Genomic DNA, 18,290 nt, shown 5'->3' on the forward strand with positions numbered 1-18,290 from the left:
CTATTATTTCTGTCCCTCTGCATAAAAACTTCACATAATTACAAATGTCTCTGCATATGTTATCTATTAGCTCACAAATCAGTCTTCTAAAAGAAACAATGAGCCCAAATAACAGGCACACATAGAAGGAATTCTTGGAAGAGGACATAATGAACTGTAGCAAGTGAAGCCACACACTCCTGTGACAGCAAAGAATTTATGTCATTTGCACTGAAAACCTTGATAGGATATGCATAATGGAAACCCAGCAAAGTCCTTTAGTCAAAGAACATTTAATTTTCTATCTGTTCTGTGATCTGAGTTACCTAAAATCCACCACCCATTTTTATTCCCTTTATTCTTGGGCTTGTGTTTACTTATGAATTAAGAGTATTCATGTAAAAATAAACAGCAACATCTGTATTTACCTTTCAGGAGGTGTCCCACTAGTGCGAAGTTGAAGTTGGAGTTGAAATTTAGCCCTACAAAATGATCCATCTGCTTGCAGTGCCATTCAAGTGGTCTCCTGATCTCCATAAACACCTCTTCTGGGCTCTGACCCAGAAAAATAAGATACAAGAGTATTGCATACAATCATACAATGGTTTGGGTCAGAAGGGATCTTAAAGAACATCCAGTTTCAAACCCCCTGCCATGGGCAGGGACACCTCCTACCAGACCAGGTTGCCCAAAGCCCCATCCAACCTGGCCTTGAGCATTTCCAGGGATGGGGCATCTGCAGCTTCTCTGGATAGACTGTTCTAGTGCCTCACCACCCTCACAATAAAGAATTTCTTCCTAGTATCTTGTTTCTTTGAAAATTACTCCTCTACTCATTTTTTTAAGGGATAAAACTTGGTAATTCTAAGAGTTTACAGGAAAATATCAATTGCACTCTTGATTAGAATATATCTATGCATTTCTGTTCCAGTTTAGAACAGAATAATAAGAGCTTCATCTCTGCTTCTAGGTTTACTGTTGATATTGTGCAAGTTCACAATGCAAATTTCAGTTTTAGTTGCTTGACTACTGTTCAAGAGGATAAGGAACTATTTTTTTCTTTTTAACAGGTCTAACTGCTTACATAAATTAATTATCAATTAATCACAGCTGGTTACTAAAAGAGGGCTCGCTTACCTTATCATTAAACACTCGAAGGCTATCCAAGGTATGCAGATTCTGTTCAAGTAGTGCTGTACCTGCTGAGTACAAGTTGACTTCATCTAGCTGCAGTACTGCCATAGCTACCCAGAAGAGGGCCTTGTGCATAGGGGAGTCCTGGAAGGAGAAGGAAAAGGAAAAGGCCATGATTCCACTTTCAAGTCAGTTCCTGTAAGTGAAAGACAAATAGGATTGACACGTTTTCATATATGCATTACTAACACAGTAGCAGAGGTTCTGTTCTCAAACACATCCATTCCAACAAAACAGGTATTCATATGAGCCCAGAGTGCTGATATATTTAACAGGTGAGTAGCAGAAAGCAAATTAATTTCAAGCCTTCTATTTCCTCCCCTGGAAGCCATCCCTTTCTCTTCTATACCCCTTTCCTTGCTCACAAAAATATCAGAAGCATATTGCCCTACATCAGACTGAAAGACAGTATCTTTTGTTATCAACTTGGAATGCAGGTTGAAAATGAATTGCAATTCTGCACATATAACTGGCCCAGCAATTCAATCTCCAAATCAGAAAATTAGGCAGGAATAGCTGACATTCAGCAAATCCTGGGTCCCTTATGCAGCCGATTTTTCAAAGAACTAACTAGCAATAGATACATGAGACTTTTTGTTGTAATCTTCCCTGCCTAAAACCACATGCAGGAAAATGTGTGATATAAGCATGGAAGACAAGGAAGGCTTGTAGAGGACGGTCACATCACTCATTGGTTATGCGTTTAAAGGTACACTCACAGGGTGGAAAAGTAGTAGTACTATGTACTAAGTACTATGTACTAAGTAGTGTACTTTGCTCATGGTACACTAACAGGGTGGAAAAATGTGCAAGTAGCCTATCAGAACTGTTTGCTCTTGTTAATTTTAAATACCACAGTGCCATCCAGATGGCACACAAAGACTGTCTGTGCAAAGCTACCAAGTACAGAGTGAAACAAATTGTAGACAAGATTAGCCAAAGACTTCTAAAAAGTTTGTTATGTACATGAAAGTGAAACATGCATATTAAACCAGCCATATATGTTGGTAAGATTTTTTTTAGCACATTTTCTAATGTATTAACAAATGAGAAAGCTGCAGACCCATTCATGCTCCCCAGAAACCCCCTTCTAGAATTATGCCCTAGAACTATATTCTTTCAGATGTGTGTGACAATGCCACTCCACTAGAAAATTTTAAGGTGGTTCATTAACAGCACACCTATTGGTATGCCAGTCAGTTCATACAGTAACACACAATGGCTGAATTAATACCTCATTAGACAAGACTAAAATTTATCAGAAGCCATGATCAGAAAGACATGCATGAGGAATTACACATTTGAAAGCCAAGACCTAAAATCTTTTGGAGAGAATTAAGGCAGACTGTGGTATAGCCTTTGTCTGTATTGCTATGGCCCAGTTTGGTGAAGCAGAACAGTACATTCTAAAGCTTTTTTTAAAGCTTGCACAGGTCCCATACACAAACATCTGTGACACATTTCCTATATGTATTACTTTCAAGCATGAGTCATAGCAGTCATAGCAATGAAGTGTGAACATCAGATACCACAACACTTCCTTATATTTTTGAAGTTATACTTGCAATTATAACTTCCATTTACAAAACATATTCTCTGTTTATTCTAAAAATCCAGTCGTTTACCTTATTAAGAAGAGGCTGCAGCTTCGTGAGTGCTATTACGGTAGCTTCTATTAAAACTTGGCTATTGTAATTATCAGGCCCTTTCAAACAGCTCTCAAGTCCCTTTTTGTAGAAAAAAAAAGAATAATAATAAATAGAATCCATAATTAGATTTTGCTTTGTAAAAAAGATCAAAGCTTTAAACAATAACTGTGTCTCTCAATTAATTTACAAAAGTTAATTTTTCCAATTTGCAAGGAATTTTAGAAATTATGATGCACACTAGTGATATATATTGATATATTTATTTGATATTGATATAGTGATATATTTAATATATTGAAACAATTACACGGTGTGTATTAGAAAAAGAAGAGTGCAGGACAGGGTGCAAGAACTACAAAATAACTATTCTTCAGTTCAGATGCTGCTCAATTAAATTTTATGTCCACAGAACACTAATAAAGTACTTAAGGGAAACTTAGATAGTGGACTGTTTACCTCCTACAGAACACAACTTTATTTACAAAATATGGGTATCATTACCAAGCTAGGTAGCTCATTTCAAAGTTTTCTTACATAAATTTTATGCTTTCCATTGTATTTAGTTGTAACATACTAGATTATTAGCTTCCTTTAAAAAAAGGAACTTGTGAATAATGTGCATGCAGACAGATGCCTTATCAGAAAAAAATGCATTTATTTAAATACTGAGTTTTATGGATCAAATTTTAAGTGTCTCAAATTTTAAGCTCAATATTGAAAACTACTGTTACTCTAGAAATAGCAGCACTGATGAAACTTACTGCCACCAAATTAATTTAAAATAGAAAGCCAGGCCTACAAAGATTAAATTTCCAATCAGGTACCTCTCTGTACAGGAATATATTTGAAGAAATTATTTATTATGAAATTATAACGAGTTCTATATTTGAAGGGAAAAAAAAAATTTAGCTGTTTTATGAGTCACAAAGGAAAACAGATATAGACCTATATACCTTGCTAAGAATTCGGATTATTTGTTTTATTTGTCCATGAGAGACACGCTTACTTATACAGCCAAAGACAACAAGTGCTCTTGGCTGCAAGGATGGATTATATTGGAATGCAAACCTGTGAAGAAACAGAGTACACCATATTAAACAAATATATAACAAACAGAATTGTCAACTTTTCATTATACAGTCTAAGTGTACTACACGGGCAGTTAGGGGTTATGTTTTGAGGTCTACAACATACTTTTGAGCTAGTTCAGTCCACTGGTCCAGCCACTTGCACGTTGGAATATCTCTCATACAAGCCTAAAAAGAATTATATTGTTTGAATACATGTAACATGAAGAAAAGGTATTACTTTCAGACAATCATAGAATGGTTTGGGTTGGAAGGGACCTTGAAGATCATCCAATTCCAACCCACCTGCCATGGGCAGGGACACCTTCCACTAGGCCAGGTCACTCAATTTTAATTCAGAATATTCAGTTATTTTAGGTCTCTGAAACTACTGAGCTACTTAGGCATTCATTAACACATTATGGGAGGTACATCTCACTACACTGCTTGCCTGTAGAAAAGGGTAAGCAGTGCCATTCTCCTTTATGGGTAATTTTGTTTTGAACCACATACCTCCATGATCTCCAACAAAGCTTCAGTAACTGTTTCCAAAGAAGTCAGTGCAAAAGTCTCCCTCTCATAGGAACCAGGTGAAAACGACCTGTCTCGATAGCTGGAGCGGAAAGCTATCACTGCAGCTGATTTCACTTTGCTGATTCCAAACAGTAAATAAAACTTGGGCAGAGAAAACTCAGTCAAGCTCAGCCTTAAAACTTGCTTGGTCTCCTCTGTTGAATAAATTTTTACATATTAGACTTAAAACAATTAAGTGCATTCCATATTTTAAACACACTGAGGCTCCCACAAATACACGAGTAGATAATCATCCTATGCACATTTGAACACTTTTTTTTTTGCCACTCATCTCAGAACAACTGTGGCCTGTCGCATGGACTGTTAAAACCACAGCCACCAGGAAGATGCAGTCTGAAAACAGGTAGAAAGAAACTTGTCTAAAGATCTGGTTCTCTGAGGCTTCTCCTTCTCATATGCATTAGGAAAACAAACCTGGAGAGCTCACGGTTTGAAAGACCAACATTACTGTAAGGTTCAAACTGTGATCAAATTATGTTTTTGACTCTGTTACTACAATTAACCCATTTAAATCAGAAGAAAATGAAGGCCCTGCTATTAGCACTGAATATTTTTACAATTCTGAATTTTTGTTTAGTTCATTTCAGTGTATTTCAAATTCACTGCTTAAACAGGAAGGCTTGACTTTCTCTTTGTGTATCCTAGCAAAGCTTTTCTTTAAATATACATAGATACCCGTGTGTGTGTGTACACATCTATTCACACACTCAGTCAATACACAGATATAAAATGGGCTTTCAGATACTTAAAAAACAAGATTACATAAACTTTATATTTTTTTCTTCACAAAATCCAGCCTGGTTGCATACCGTACTTCTGCAATAAGAAATGACAGCTACGTATTTGCTAGCATCAATTATTTTAGGACTGCTGAAACACAGCGGTATGCAAAATTCTTGCTTTAACCATGTAATTCCACAATTTCTTTACATAATTTATATTTTTGTTACTCCATTATGCAACCATTCAAAAGATACATATCAGCCAGTTTTAGCACAGATACATTTTTTCTTTAATCTTTACTACTGAAACTTACTGGTACTTTCTTCCCTTTTTCAAAAATCCATTACACAATTTATGACACTCCTGCTCTAAACCAGACAGTCATGCTTCAATTTCATGCTCATAGTCATTCTAGCTCATATCCTCATTCTGGTTTGTACACAAGCTTAATAGCAACACGGTATTTTCAAATTCTCTGAACAGTTAAAAGAGAGGAAGACACCTCAAATATTTCTGACCAAACTAAGAAGCAATCAACTTAATCCTAAATCTGATGAGAACTTACCGCTAAAGTGAAGCTGTGAACAAGTGCACAGAGAATGAATGATGTTGATGACAAGACCATGCGTAGAAGCTCTGAGAGAAAGGGGACCAGTGGCCACCAATAAAGTAACTACATGAAAGAGGTAGGGGAGATGGGCTGCAACATCCAGAGAATTGTTAAAGGAGAGCATCAGCATGTAACGTGCTAGAATAGCAATATCATCCCACATTAGGTGCTGTTCCAATGTAGGAGTTGGGGACAGACAAGTCTTGTCGATTATTTTACACATTCTTCCAATCACCTGAAAATAAAACAACCATTTTGTTTCAGTTAAAGAGCAGAGCTCAACCTTTCAGTAACAGCCATTACAAATTAACATTGGAATTATTCTATTGCTTGGAACCTGTTTTATGTTTGTTTTTTTTTTTTTCCATTATTTCCTGTACTGAGTCATCAGAAAGCATATCAGTGTCACATTACTATTTAAGGTGAAATTACTATATAAGAAGAAATTAAGGCAAGGAGGGAACTCACTTTGCTTGAAACCAACTTTACATTTCCAGAAGCAAGCGCTACTGCTGTGTCTGCCATAACCTCAGCTTTTATGGATCCTAAGCCCCCTGTGGCACTAGTCTTGATGAAACTGTCCAGAACTACATCAAGGAGATCTGTTATCTGTCAGAGAAAAATAATTCTTTGTTATTCCCAGTGTGGTTAACATAATTTTTCCACAGTAAATCGCCCTTTGTTTAAGCAATCATTATATTTTTAAGTTAAAGATATATAGCTACTATAAATTGAAGCTATGGTTTTAATAATATGTTGTCTTTCTGGAAACAAGCCTAATGTAAAGATTAGAAATGTAAAGATGAATTCCACCAGGTTTTACTTCAAATCAAAATTCTTCACAACTGTGGAAGCAATATGATATGGTTTGTATCTTTTTTTTTTTCATTTTAAAGTATAACTATTCAGAAAATGCTGCATCTAACGAGAAGAAACGGGATTTGAGGTGGAAAAAAAAATACATACTTCCAAGAAATAATCAAGATCCTACCTGCTAAAGATTTTACTTAGAACACTCATCATGCATGAATACTGCAACCAGTAAAACAAGTTTCTTCTCGTGTATGAAGAACCAAATCTAAGTGCACTGGGAACTCTCTCTAAATGTAATATACAAGCTAAGATTAAAAGCTATTTCAGTACTGGTTGAAATTCAGCTTTCACTGTATCATAAAAATTGGTTGAGATTCTGGATCAACAAAATAAACAATAAAATTCCCACTGACTTCTGTGATTTTTTTCATTTTTTATTTCATGTTCTCCACGTTTACCTGTTAATAGATTTTCATACTACACAAAATGATCATATTCATCTCAGTGTGATTCAAACTTCCAAAATACATTGATTTTTATCAGTCCAACTGGACCAATCAAGAAACTACACTTATGCATCCATTTGACAATTCTCACATTCTCCAAGAGCAACTTTGTGATGCTGTGCTGGCATCAGTTTGGACGACAGTTAAAAAATTAATAATAGTATGACAATGAGGAAGTCAGCTTGCTTGTGAGCAAGCCTGGTCATGGCAAATACAGCTGGTCTCATTTATCTGGACACTTATTTCGTGAATGACATATGAAAACAGCTTTTCTTTTTTTTTTTTTTTTTTTACTTTGTGTGGAGAATAGGGACAGTATTTGGTAAGAGTTCAACTAATAATCAACAGAAGGATTGACACTGCTAATTGTAATCAAAATGCTTCTGTTTTAAAAGTGCAAATAACAAAACGGAAGTTCTTTCATCACCTTAGGCCTAACATATCTGAATGATAGCACTGGGTTCTATCCATAAAGTACCCACACATTCAGGAGTTTTGATGAAGTAATTACTACTATCACCAGATATTTCTAATTCTTAATTCTCAGTGGGGGCCAGGAACAGAGTACTAGAAGCAAGAGTTCAGAAATGGTTTTATGAAGTATTTTAAAGAATGGAAACATCAGAGAACTTGCTCATGACTCTCCATACAGCAAATATATTTAGGTCGTGCCAAGTTCCATTTTATCTTTTTGCATTAATATTTAAGTGACTAAAAACTCTATAATTTTATTATAAACAAATTGCAAGAAATCATGCAGAATTTGTACCTGTCCAAGACTTCCCCATATCTTAGCCTGAATGGAAGGATACATCTGTTTTTCATTTATTGTCATTGTTATTAGCTTATCAAGAATAGCAGTGACTCGCTGACGCTTAGCATCATCATTGTGTTTACAGAATCGGACCAGATTGGACAGCCAGGGAGTCATATACTCCAGACAAAGATGTTTCAGTTCAATACCTGAAATAAAAATTCACTTTGTAACAAGAAATCAGCACTGATCTCTATGCATAGGTAAATAATTATTTGTGAGCACCTTTCAGTTTTCTTCTAAAATAATTATCATCGGATTCAAGCAAATAATACTGGGCAAACAGACAAGCTTCAAAAAGAAACATACCATAACAACAACATCCATGAAACATTTGTAAGAATCTGGCAAGATTTTGACATTTTAAGTATCCTAATAAGAAGTGTGACATAGGTGTGTACATTTAGGCATACAATAGACAGACTATTTAAGATAGAATACATTCTCAAGATTAAAAAGAAGTTAAACAGCTTCCAACAGTATAGTCAGAGCTGGTTTATGTCTGTAAGAAAGGGATAACAAAAATAGCATAGTAGAACCTGATAATATCTCTCCACTGTAATCTACCTGAAAGGATTAAATTTGAAAGAAAGGACCACGTAACGCTTTTGTCAATGTATCTGCTGGAGTTCAAAACCTCATGGAACTCAAAATATTATATATTTTTTTCAATGTTCTTACTTCTGGTGTATGAAAGAAGTAATTTGTATTGTGATCTCTGAATTAATTTAATTGTCTAAATGAAGGAGATGTTTTGCAAAACTTTTTTTAAATTCTAAGTTAGAAAGGCAGGGCTTGGATTTTTTATTTTTATTTTATTTATTTATTTTTTTTTAAAGGATCTGCTTCATTAGAAAGAGTACATTAAAACATACAAATTAATGTTTTTACTCCAACAGATGCCACTCCAGTTCATGACACTGGCTTAGTATTACAGAACTTGATTATTAAGAAATAAATAAGTAATCTTGAAAATATCTAAAACAGTTCAAAGAAGCTTTTTTAATTTAAACTTACTGTTACTCAGCCACATAAGGATGCTTGTTAAACTTGACAGCTACCAGCTTAAATCTTTTCAAATTCATGGTTAGCATTGAAGAACACCAGTGTTACTTACTAGATTTGCTAAATCCAGAAATACACTCTTCCAAGAATTCTAAGGTAAGGTGTGGTTCATTAGCTGCAAGGGTCTTACTAATAGACACAATAAAGAGTGTGTTGTTGGCAGGAATACACAGACCTGAAGTTTCCAGTAACTGGCCCTCAATCTTTAAATTAAAGGTACAGGTTAAGGCACATAGAAGATTATAGGCAGCAGACCTGTAACAAAGCAAGCAATGTGACTTGTAATAGTTTTCTTGTCTGTTTTAAAATATATACATTACACTAAAAGATCACAGTAATACAATTTTCAAAATCACTTAAGCATTGCTAATATCCAGTACTATATTTAAATCCTGAACTTCTTTCCTGCATCACTTAAGCTTTAGAGACAACACTACCTTGGACAAATAATTACATTACTACTTTTTTAAAACAACTTCTGATAAAGTTAAAGAGGATGCTTGAAGAACTTTGTACTGGATTTCTCAGAAAGGCATTCAGTTCCAAGAAATTCTAGGTATTTCCAAGTGCACCTGAGCAAGAGATTGCCAACAGCCCCAGAGGCTCTCCTTGAACCAGGACCCGTTTGGAGACAGCCCTCTGACAACATCTAAGAGCTTGGTCTAAGTGGTACAGCTCCCAGTTATTAAACAAGAAGTTCAGTACCATGAAAATCAAATGTACCTAGTAAGCACATATTGCAAAGCGTAAGTTTTTTTCTCCCTCTTAAAGAGAAATTAAGCTACCAGTTACTCCATCATTACATATGCCTTTCTTCATCTATACAAAACGTAATCTTTTTCGAGATTACTAAGTACGTTTTGTAGAGCTGTGGTGAAAGTAAAATTGTGTTGTTCAAGTGAGATTTGCTAAAATTAAGAAAATCTTGGAAGAAAATGTGATCACATTTTCTTCCAAGTTGAAGAAAGTTGAAGTTGAAAGTTGATATTAATTTAAAAGATCAGTACCGCAAACTGGGGTCTGAGCTTCCCAAGTTGAGCAGTGCTATGTTCAGTAGTGTTCCAGGGACATCCTTAGGGCGAATTTTAGTGTGCTGTGGGATGGAGTCTGGTTGCGACAGCTCCCACCTTGTCCGTATATGAATAATGGACCTCACAATGGCTTCACACTCTTGATGCATGAAGGTGAGTGGTGTGCCCTGGTTGGCAATCGTTAAGGTAAACTGATTCTCATCAACAAGACAGATTTCCTCAATTTCAGATGCGTAGTATATATCATTTAAAAACACTGTCTGTCCCAGTACTCTTGTACGCTCTGCTGATGTCACCTGCACAGCTGTTGATCCAACCTTAAAAAGAGAGAAGAAAAATGGTTCAGCACCTATTGTTAAAGAAACAATGAGAGAAAAAAAAGTCTGACGCTTATATTTTAGGAAGATAAATATGTGAAATTGTAAATTAAGTTGTGATTTCTCCATGAGACAAGAGAATTAAGACAGTAAAATCATACTCAAATTCTTATTGAAATATAACAGTTCACTAGGAACAGCATGAAGAAGACTTACTTTAATAGAAACTTTGGTGTCTTTATGAGCCAGTTTGAGAGCATTGTGAAATACTTTCAAGTCCTCTTCCAAAGCCAAGGTAGCTGCTGGGAGTTTCTGCTGGTCATGTTCAATGTGCTCTGCCAGCTTCCCCGGAGAGTCTATGAAAATAAGCCTTTTGCTTCCTTTCAAACCTGTCAAGAGTCTTTCATGGTATTTGGTGTATTCTCTGACCCAAGAATTACAGTTATAAATAAAAACTGCTGAGACATTTTCATAAGCAAAGCCTGGAAAAACTACAAACCATTTAGAAAGAAAGTCTGTTTTAAAGCGATTACTGGGGCCAGCATGTGTGAGGTCCACTACAATTTCATATGGCTTTGCATAGTATGGCTTCAGAGTTAGCAGGACGTGGTATATCAGTAAATCTCCATTGATCTGACCGGTCTTGAATCTGTAAGAAAACAAGACAGACACTGTTTGGTTTGCCTTTAAAATCCATATCAAAACATTTTAGTAGTGTATCACACATACTACAATGCTGAAACAAACTGATCTTTCACATAGTCCAAAAAATGTCAAACTCAAGCAATAATATGGGATTGACATCCATAGCCTAAATTCTGCCATGGCCCATACACCAACCAAGTTTGGAGCCCAATATGGTGAAGCTCCAGTTGGAGGTAACTCAACTTCATTTTGAAGTGCCACACAACCTACCATAGTAGTCTCTAGACAGAAACAGGTTCATTCAGCATCTCCAACAAGAGGGAAAAAAAAAAAATCCATGCTGGAGAGGAAGAGCATATCGATCAGCTCAAAACTGTAAGAGTTGAGGGTTTCTTTAAAAATAGAAGTAAAATAGCAATCCCGCAAACTCTTTTTTACATTTATACAGATTAAAATTACATTAAATTTTATGTGTGGAAAAGATTTATTTCAATAGCCTTGATTAAGACTAATTAAACATCCATATACCATTTTTTCAAAGGGTCACAGCTCATTTTATTTGCAATCTACTGCAGCACATAATGCACTCTAACGCTTGGTGGAACATTTCTAAGAACTATGAGTCCTCTGAGTAGCACAGAGGATTGGTCTATACAGTATTCAGGTACTATATAAAATATTAACCACCTTTTGTTCTTGTTTAATGAATTGCTGAACTCTATGAGACTTGGTTTAGGCAGATGTTCTGTCCAGTTCCCAGAGTTAGCATAGCAGATGGAATTCTACTAGAAATACTTAATTATGAATCAAACTTACCAGTAGTTTTTGCACTTTATAACACCTAGAGCTGTTTCAAACTGTTATTAACTCAACTCTTTCAAAGCAAGACAACAACCTATAGAAAGAGCTAATAAATACTGTATACACCTACGTAGTTTTGATCACAGTGAGACAGAGCTCTTGGTAACATTTGAGGTAAGCCACTGATAACTAAGAAGATGAACTTCATGAATGTTAAATATTTGTCTGCCTATGACTTTTTCCTTGTGTTACTTCCTGTTGTTCGGAAAGCTAATTTGGGCAAGTTGGTGTTTCTCTGCCTCTAACATGTCATGGTATAGTTGTTACAAAAAGGAAGTGTGTCATCACTGTGGTTTTAGTTCCCTACTTAGAGTAAGCGACATATAATTTCAGTTACAGATTTGCTTAAAAAATCCAGCCTTGTCTAAATCTACTTGCTAGATGCTGATGGTCGTTAGCATCCTTGGAGCAAATATACACGCAAAGAAATCTTACTGTTAGAGGATTAAATATCTAAAACACCAACTTTCTTTTGACTACATCCTGGCAAGGTAAGTGCATATTTTCCTTCTATTTTAAGTTCTGCTTCAAGGTTTCTTAGATTTTGTAGAAAATCTTATGTAAATGTTTTTACTTTTTATGTAAAAGATTTTAGTTTAGTTTAGTTTACCATATGCAACTCAAACAGTAACAATAAATAAAAATATTGTCTTTGACTGCTTTAAGGAAGTTAATAAAACAACTGTATTTTTAGTAACATTAAAGGCTGTTCACAATCAGACTCCAAGGAATGAGCAGCGACAGCCACCAGGTTGCTGCGTTGTTCCTACACATTGCAGCTCTTACTGTGTACCGACAGAAGACCCTACCAATACCTAGACACAAAGGGTTGAGCTAAAAAAAAAAAAAAAAAAAAAAAGCTATTTAATGATCAGTTCCTTTGCTCTTATGATTTTAAACGAAGCTCTTAACACCACCAGCCCGTTTATTTTCAATAAAAGCAGCTCTGGTCCAGATCACAAGTAACACTGGACTTCTTGTGCTCTCGGAGGGTGCAGGCAGAGCTCTGCAGCCCTCAGGCAGTAAGCACTGAGCTACATTTGTACCAGCAGCTGCACCTCAGTTCCGCACAGCATGCAGAAACTTCTTGTGAAATGTTTTGTTTCTAAAAAAAACCCCAACCAAACAAAAGGTTTTGCTGTTGCTGCTTTTATTCCTTTTTAAAGTATGGGACCAGGCATTCTCCAGGCAACTGTTACCATATAGGTAACAAAATCTTTTACCTGAGCTGCAGCTGATTACTAAAATGGTTTGTAGTTCAAATTTAACAACGAGGATTCATCTCAGAACAGAGTCTGGTTTTACGATTTAGTTGAACTGCAAAGAAAGATACATATTTTGCTGCTCCTTTGCCATGCGAGGAGACACCCATTGGTTGTTCTCTGGCTACAGATCAGGTCTATCACCCCTTTCACTTTCCTGGGGGACTTCAACAATACAAAGGACTGCCACTTGGATATTAAAAACATAAGCAACTTCACCTCTCTGACTTTTGAGTGTGAATACATTAAGTTCTTTGGTAGACATAACTTTTCCCTATGGCAAAGTAAACACCCTCTGGCATGTTTCAAAATTACCTAAACTTAGAAGCATACAGATGTGCTTTGTTGTCTTTAAAGTGCCATAAGAAGAAATGTATTTCTACAAACAGCACTACTACTTTCAGTCATTCTTTACAGTAGTTATATTTGAACAAGATGTAATACGTAACACCCAGAAGAAACACTTCTGATAAAGCAGGTGAAAGAGACACACTGGACAGAATAAGCCTTACGCTCTGAAGGTGTCTCACACACGCAAAATTCAAGAAGCATCAGCACTGAAGTAGTTCACTAATTTGTCTCATCTGTCACCGTTATTTTGAGTTTATCATCTTTGTATCTGATTCATCTAAAGATCAGTTTCCTGTTCTCCAGACAGATTCAACAGGTAAAGATTATAGTGCAAATCTGAGTACTACACAAATGTAAAACAGAACATACTAATGGTAATATAATTTGCATAATCTCAGAAGTTTTAAAGAAAATGTCACAATCTGAAGTATGTTTATGAGGAATAAGATGTGAGAAGTACACTTGTGGTAGACAGCCTTTTGCATAATAAATCAGAAGAATTAGAGAATTAAGATTTTCCTAGGTATTTACAAAATGCTACAGACAGCTGAGATAAGGAATACAAACAATTAAAATAAGTTACTGCTGTCATTTACAAGAATATTTTCAATTAAAGCTTTTCATCTGACCATCCATAAAAGCATGGTTACATTTTGCAAATTCAGGGCAACAAAGGAAAGAAAAAAGTGGTATTTTGTAAATTTTACATGGTGCCTCCCTTCACCATTTAAAAGCAGAAGTAATGAATTTACAGATCTAAGGTGGTCAGCTTTAGAGCGGAGGAACTACTACAGTGTGTACATTCACACTTCACTGAGTACTTAGTAGATAACACTTTCCTTTCACTACTTTGCTCCATGTTCTTTTTTCATCTTCACATACATTATATATAAACCTCCGTCAGAACTTAACAGTTTAAGAGCTGAAGTTCAAGACCACCTATTCAGTGAGAATTCCCAGCAGCTGAACGCTTCCTCCTACATGCAGTGAACAGGAGGTCAAGTTAAAACACACTTTTGATCAAAAAGGCTGCTGGCTACTATTCCCTGAGAAGTCCGATTCAAACCTCTCAGAACCAGCACTGCTAAACTAATACCATATTTTGTTCTTTTGCAGGTGACTAAAGAGGAAGATGAAGACAAAGATACACAGTAAACCACATTTTGCCTTCCCTGTTGTGATAATTTTTGCTTTGTGTTTGCAAGTAAGTGCAAACCATACTGAGTACCCCAGAGTTATAAATGAAACCTGGAATCCCATCAGCCAAAACCTAAGTGGCAGCATAAATGAAACCTGGAATCCCATCAGCCAAAACCTAAGTGGCAGCCAGAACATAATGGAAGCCAATACAAATCCTCCTCCAACCATCAATTTCAACGGGAAAGCAATGACGACTGAAATGCAGACAGCCACCCCTCAATCTCTCTCTTCAACAATGGGCCAAAACTCTTCAATATCTTCTTCTTCCAGAAGTACTGTTTCTGCTGCTGGAGGACCTAAGAATACCAGCAAACCCAAAACTACATGGTCAAAAGAAATGTGTGAAGACAGTAAGTCTCTTATCCTGATTTGCTTCATTATAATAGCAGTGCTTGTGCTCATCTGCACCTTCTTGTTTCTGACAACAGTCATAATAGCAAACAAAATGTCTTATCTCAAAAAAGCTCAACAAGGAAAACGGAGGCCCAGAAGCAATGGTGATATTCTGGCTACCAACAGCTTATGGCCAACTGCAGCAGGAACGTGGCAGAAGATGCCTAAGGAGGAAGCTGGAACTGACTTGATAATGCAAGAGTTACTAGCAGGGAGAGATGCCGCAATCCAAAGGAAAACCCAAGATCAAACTACTGAGAGAATCACTAGAGAAACAGATAAACATGAAAATGAAGAACTGAAGTCACACAAAAGCATTTTAACCAATTTTGTGGTTGAGATTTAAACCAGTCAGCTAAACAAACCTCAGCTTTTACTTTTTTATTAATTAATATGATAAAAAAAAGATTAATATGAAACAAAAACTTAGCTTTCGAATAACAACCGGAATTGTAACACAGGAAAGCTAAACTCACACCTTAGGGTTTTTCATTTTATGGTAGTAGGAATGCTGTACAAATGTGTAGATCTAGGAGCAGGACTGCATTACAAAGCTTCTTCATAAATAGTGCCAATAACTCCTTTTGACCAGAAATCACAGCTGAAGTAGCCAAACAGGATAAAACAGGACAGAAGTTTGTCCATTCTCAAAGACCACTGGGGGGAAAAAACGAAAGCTAGTCTAACAAACACAGCATACTCTGAAGTGCCACACTGGCATATCCAGGTTGCTATTTTAAGAGAACCGTAATTCAGTCACAATTTTGACACAATTACTGCAACAGGAACTAGTCTCTCAAAACGCCCCTTCCACTTTCTTCATCAAAAACTGCTTAAATCAGATTAGCTGTTTTTGAACCAGATTGAGAGCATCATATTTATTGTTTTGACTTTGTGCATAAATATATGACATTTGTATTGTGTATTAGAATATAAAAAGTCTTCCATTTTGTTATCCTCAATAAACCAGCATCATCATTTTTTAAATAAAGTATATGTTATTTCTCTAAGTCAAAATATTGTAAGAAATATTACTGTAGACATTTTGGAATATCATATCCCTATCACATCTGCTGAATGTCAGTAACCGTCTGATACCTAGGCGTGATTTCTTACCTTGTGAAAACATCCACAAGGAAAAACACTACATTTTGTCCTACAGTTACCCTTTTCTTCCCCAAAATGACCATAAGCACACGAGGCAACAGCAGAGGCACTGCAAGGACTAAAAATGAATCTGGGATAGCAGATGTGGGAATCTAACCTGGTGTAAAACTTGTCACAGCGAAGAAGATAACAGAACTAAAAAAAAGAGAATGAATCTGTAGGAGAATTAGCCAGCCTGGAACAGGAACACAGTAAGTTGCTAGCAGAAAGCAGATAAAATGGGTGAAACAACATTGTCATCAAATAAATTAAAAAAGGAAAAAAAATGATAGAATCACAATCCTATCAATGGAAAGAAGGAAAAGAAATAGTAATGAGGGTGTGATCTGTGGCTCAAGACAGGTGGAGACTGTGATGAGTGAAGGCAATGTAGATGAGATGAAGGAGTCAAGAAACTGTGAGTTATTATGTCAGTACGGGCTCAGGATTTGTCTGTGCTGCAGGAGTAGGGAGAGACTGAAAAAGAGCCGGTGCAACCAGAAGAGAAGCACAGCGCATACAGGAAATGAAGAAGCTGCAGAATGAGGACATGGCACTAGCTATTATTGTAGGCACAAAAACACACTTGCAAAATGCTGTGAGGACATTTGTGTAAGTTTCTTTTGCCACACAGCCTTTCTAAATGCTTAAGGAGACAAAAAATACAAAGTAGTCTGGGTTGCACTAAGGGATGTGGACAAAGAGACAGTGGGAAAACAACTGCTCAGAGAGCACAGTCCCCCTTTAATGACAACAAGAAGTACCGAAGTTGTCCAGACAGAAAAATAATGTGGGGAAGAGGAGGCAGGGGGAAGGGTAAAATCTATAGTTATCCACCTTTTAAAACAACTACGCACATGAAGATGTGTAAGCAAGCCAGTATCTTGTGATCAGATGGCTCTCTATGACTCACCGCAATGAACCTAAGGTTGGTTTTCCATTAATAATCCTGACAGTTCATCAAAACCACCACCAAAATTATATCTGTAAAAATAAAATCCAAACCTACTTCTATGTCAATCAAAAATTTTGTAACTATTTTCAAAGACAGGAAAACAAGCGTTTATTAATTTCTTCATAATAGACACATACTCAATAAAAGCCACAAGTATGTAAATATTTAAGTTTCATCAAATCATCAGAGCTGAAAAGTTTGCTCTTAAATCATGCAAACCTTGAGCTAAGTTTCTTAGTAATCTCCCTACTCTTGGCACTTCCTGCAGCAAGTATTGGTAAACTTCCTCTTCAGCTGCAGAAACTTGCTTCAATGTGAGAAAAGCCATTTTAAAACTGCTCAGCTTTCAGCACACAGTCCGTCTTTCTAAGGCTTCAAACAAAAAATAAGATGCTTGCTTGATAAACCATAAATGTCAAGGTAAGAATCAACTTCAAGTTGTCGTTGCTTCATATCTGCATTATTTGCTTTTAAATGGAACTGCGTGCAGTGCTTTGTAAGCTTCTGACACAGTCAAAGCTCTTGTAGAATATCTCTATCTTACAAGCATTATCTCGGTCCTAAACGGTTGTTGTTATGAATTATCATGAACTCTATACGTACTATTTGACTGTATTTTGAAAAGAGGGGAGCAGAAGAAAATGAAATAGTGTCATTTTTATCTGTTATGAATTTTATATGGTTTAGATTATAAGGTTCTCTAGAAGCACTAATTAAACATATAAAATTAAATTTCAGGTGCTGTAGTAATGCATAGTGATTTTCTGAAGACCGTTTCACATGACTAATATTATAATAATAAATTAGATCAAAATGCACGAAAGTAATTTCAGAATAAAAAAAAATAATCACATATAGTGGCTGTATTTTACATGATTTGTCTCATACAGAGATATTCAGAGACCTGAACTCTAAGCAGTACAGGGAAAAAAGTGTTTCATCCCAAACACTTAACATTAACACAGCCCCCATCATTACAAAAATGTTCCACATGCAGGAATTTATACTAAAGCAGCCTGAGCACGTTTGAGCGATGTTCCATTACAGTAGCAGGATTTGGAAACTTGAAAAAAATATTACACTCCAACTGCAGAAGTGAGGCAAGAACAGGAAAT

At 36.1% G+C, this 18,290-nt stretch overlaps 2 protein-coding genes across 6 annotated transcripts in view; one reads left to right on the top strand and one right to left on the bottom strand.

Annotated features, from left to right (window-relative positions):
- The window catches only part of NF1 (neurofibromin 1), a 93,218-nt gene that overhangs the window by 19,035 nt on the left and 55,893 nt on the right, over window positions 1-18,290 (bottom strand). For all 5 annotated transcript variants that reach the window (XM_084492951.1, XM_084492950.1, XM_084492949.1 and 2 more), the window contains 12 exons: window positions 10,579-11,011; window positions 10,022-10,362; window positions 9,067-9,269; window positions 7,905-8,098; window positions 6,285-6,425; window positions 5,772-6,051; window positions 4,403-4,617; window positions 4,017-4,078; window positions 3,776-3,890; window positions 2,799-2,900; window positions 1,117-1,257; window positions 408-534 (listed from right to left, as the gene is read on the bottom strand). In XM_084492951.1, the coding sequence (XP_084349077.1) occupies window positions 408-534; window positions 1,117-1,257; window positions 2,799-2,900; window positions 3,776-3,890; window positions 4,017-4,078; window positions 4,403-4,617; window positions 5,772-6,051; window positions 6,285-6,425; window positions 7,905-8,098; window positions 9,067-9,269; window positions 10,022-10,362; window positions 10,579-11,011 (2,354 nt within the window). The remainder of the gene's footprint in view (window positions 1-407; window positions 535-1,116; window positions 1,258-2,798; window positions 2,901-3,775; window positions 3,891-4,016; window positions 4,079-4,402; window positions 4,618-5,771; window positions 6,052-6,284; window positions 6,426-7,904; window positions 8,099-9,066; window positions 9,270-10,021; window positions 10,363-10,578; window positions 11,012-18,290) is intronic.
- Window positions 12,160-16,091, top strand: EVI2A (ecotropic viral integration site 2A). Its single transcript, XM_084492954.1, has 2 exons — window positions 12,160-12,359; window positions 14,598-16,091. Exon 2 carries the CDS (start codon window positions 14,614-14,616, stop codon window positions 15,418-15,420), a length of 807 nt encoding a protein of 268 aa, XP_084349080.1. The 5' UTR covers window positions 12,160-12,359; window positions 14,598-14,613; the 3' UTR covers window positions 15,421-16,091.

This window comes from Aythya ferina, assembly GCF_964211825.1.
Source record: "Aythya ferina genome assembly, chromosome: 19".
Classification (NCBI taxonomy): Eukaryota; Metazoa; Chordata; class Aves; order Anseriformes; family Anatidae; genus Aythya; species Aythya ferina.

Bases quoted from the DNA above. Each gene is read 5' to 3' on its own strand.
- EVI2A (XM_084492954.1), top strand. From the start codon at position 14,614: ATGAAGACAAAGATACACAGTAAACCACATTTTGCCTTCCCTGTTGTG.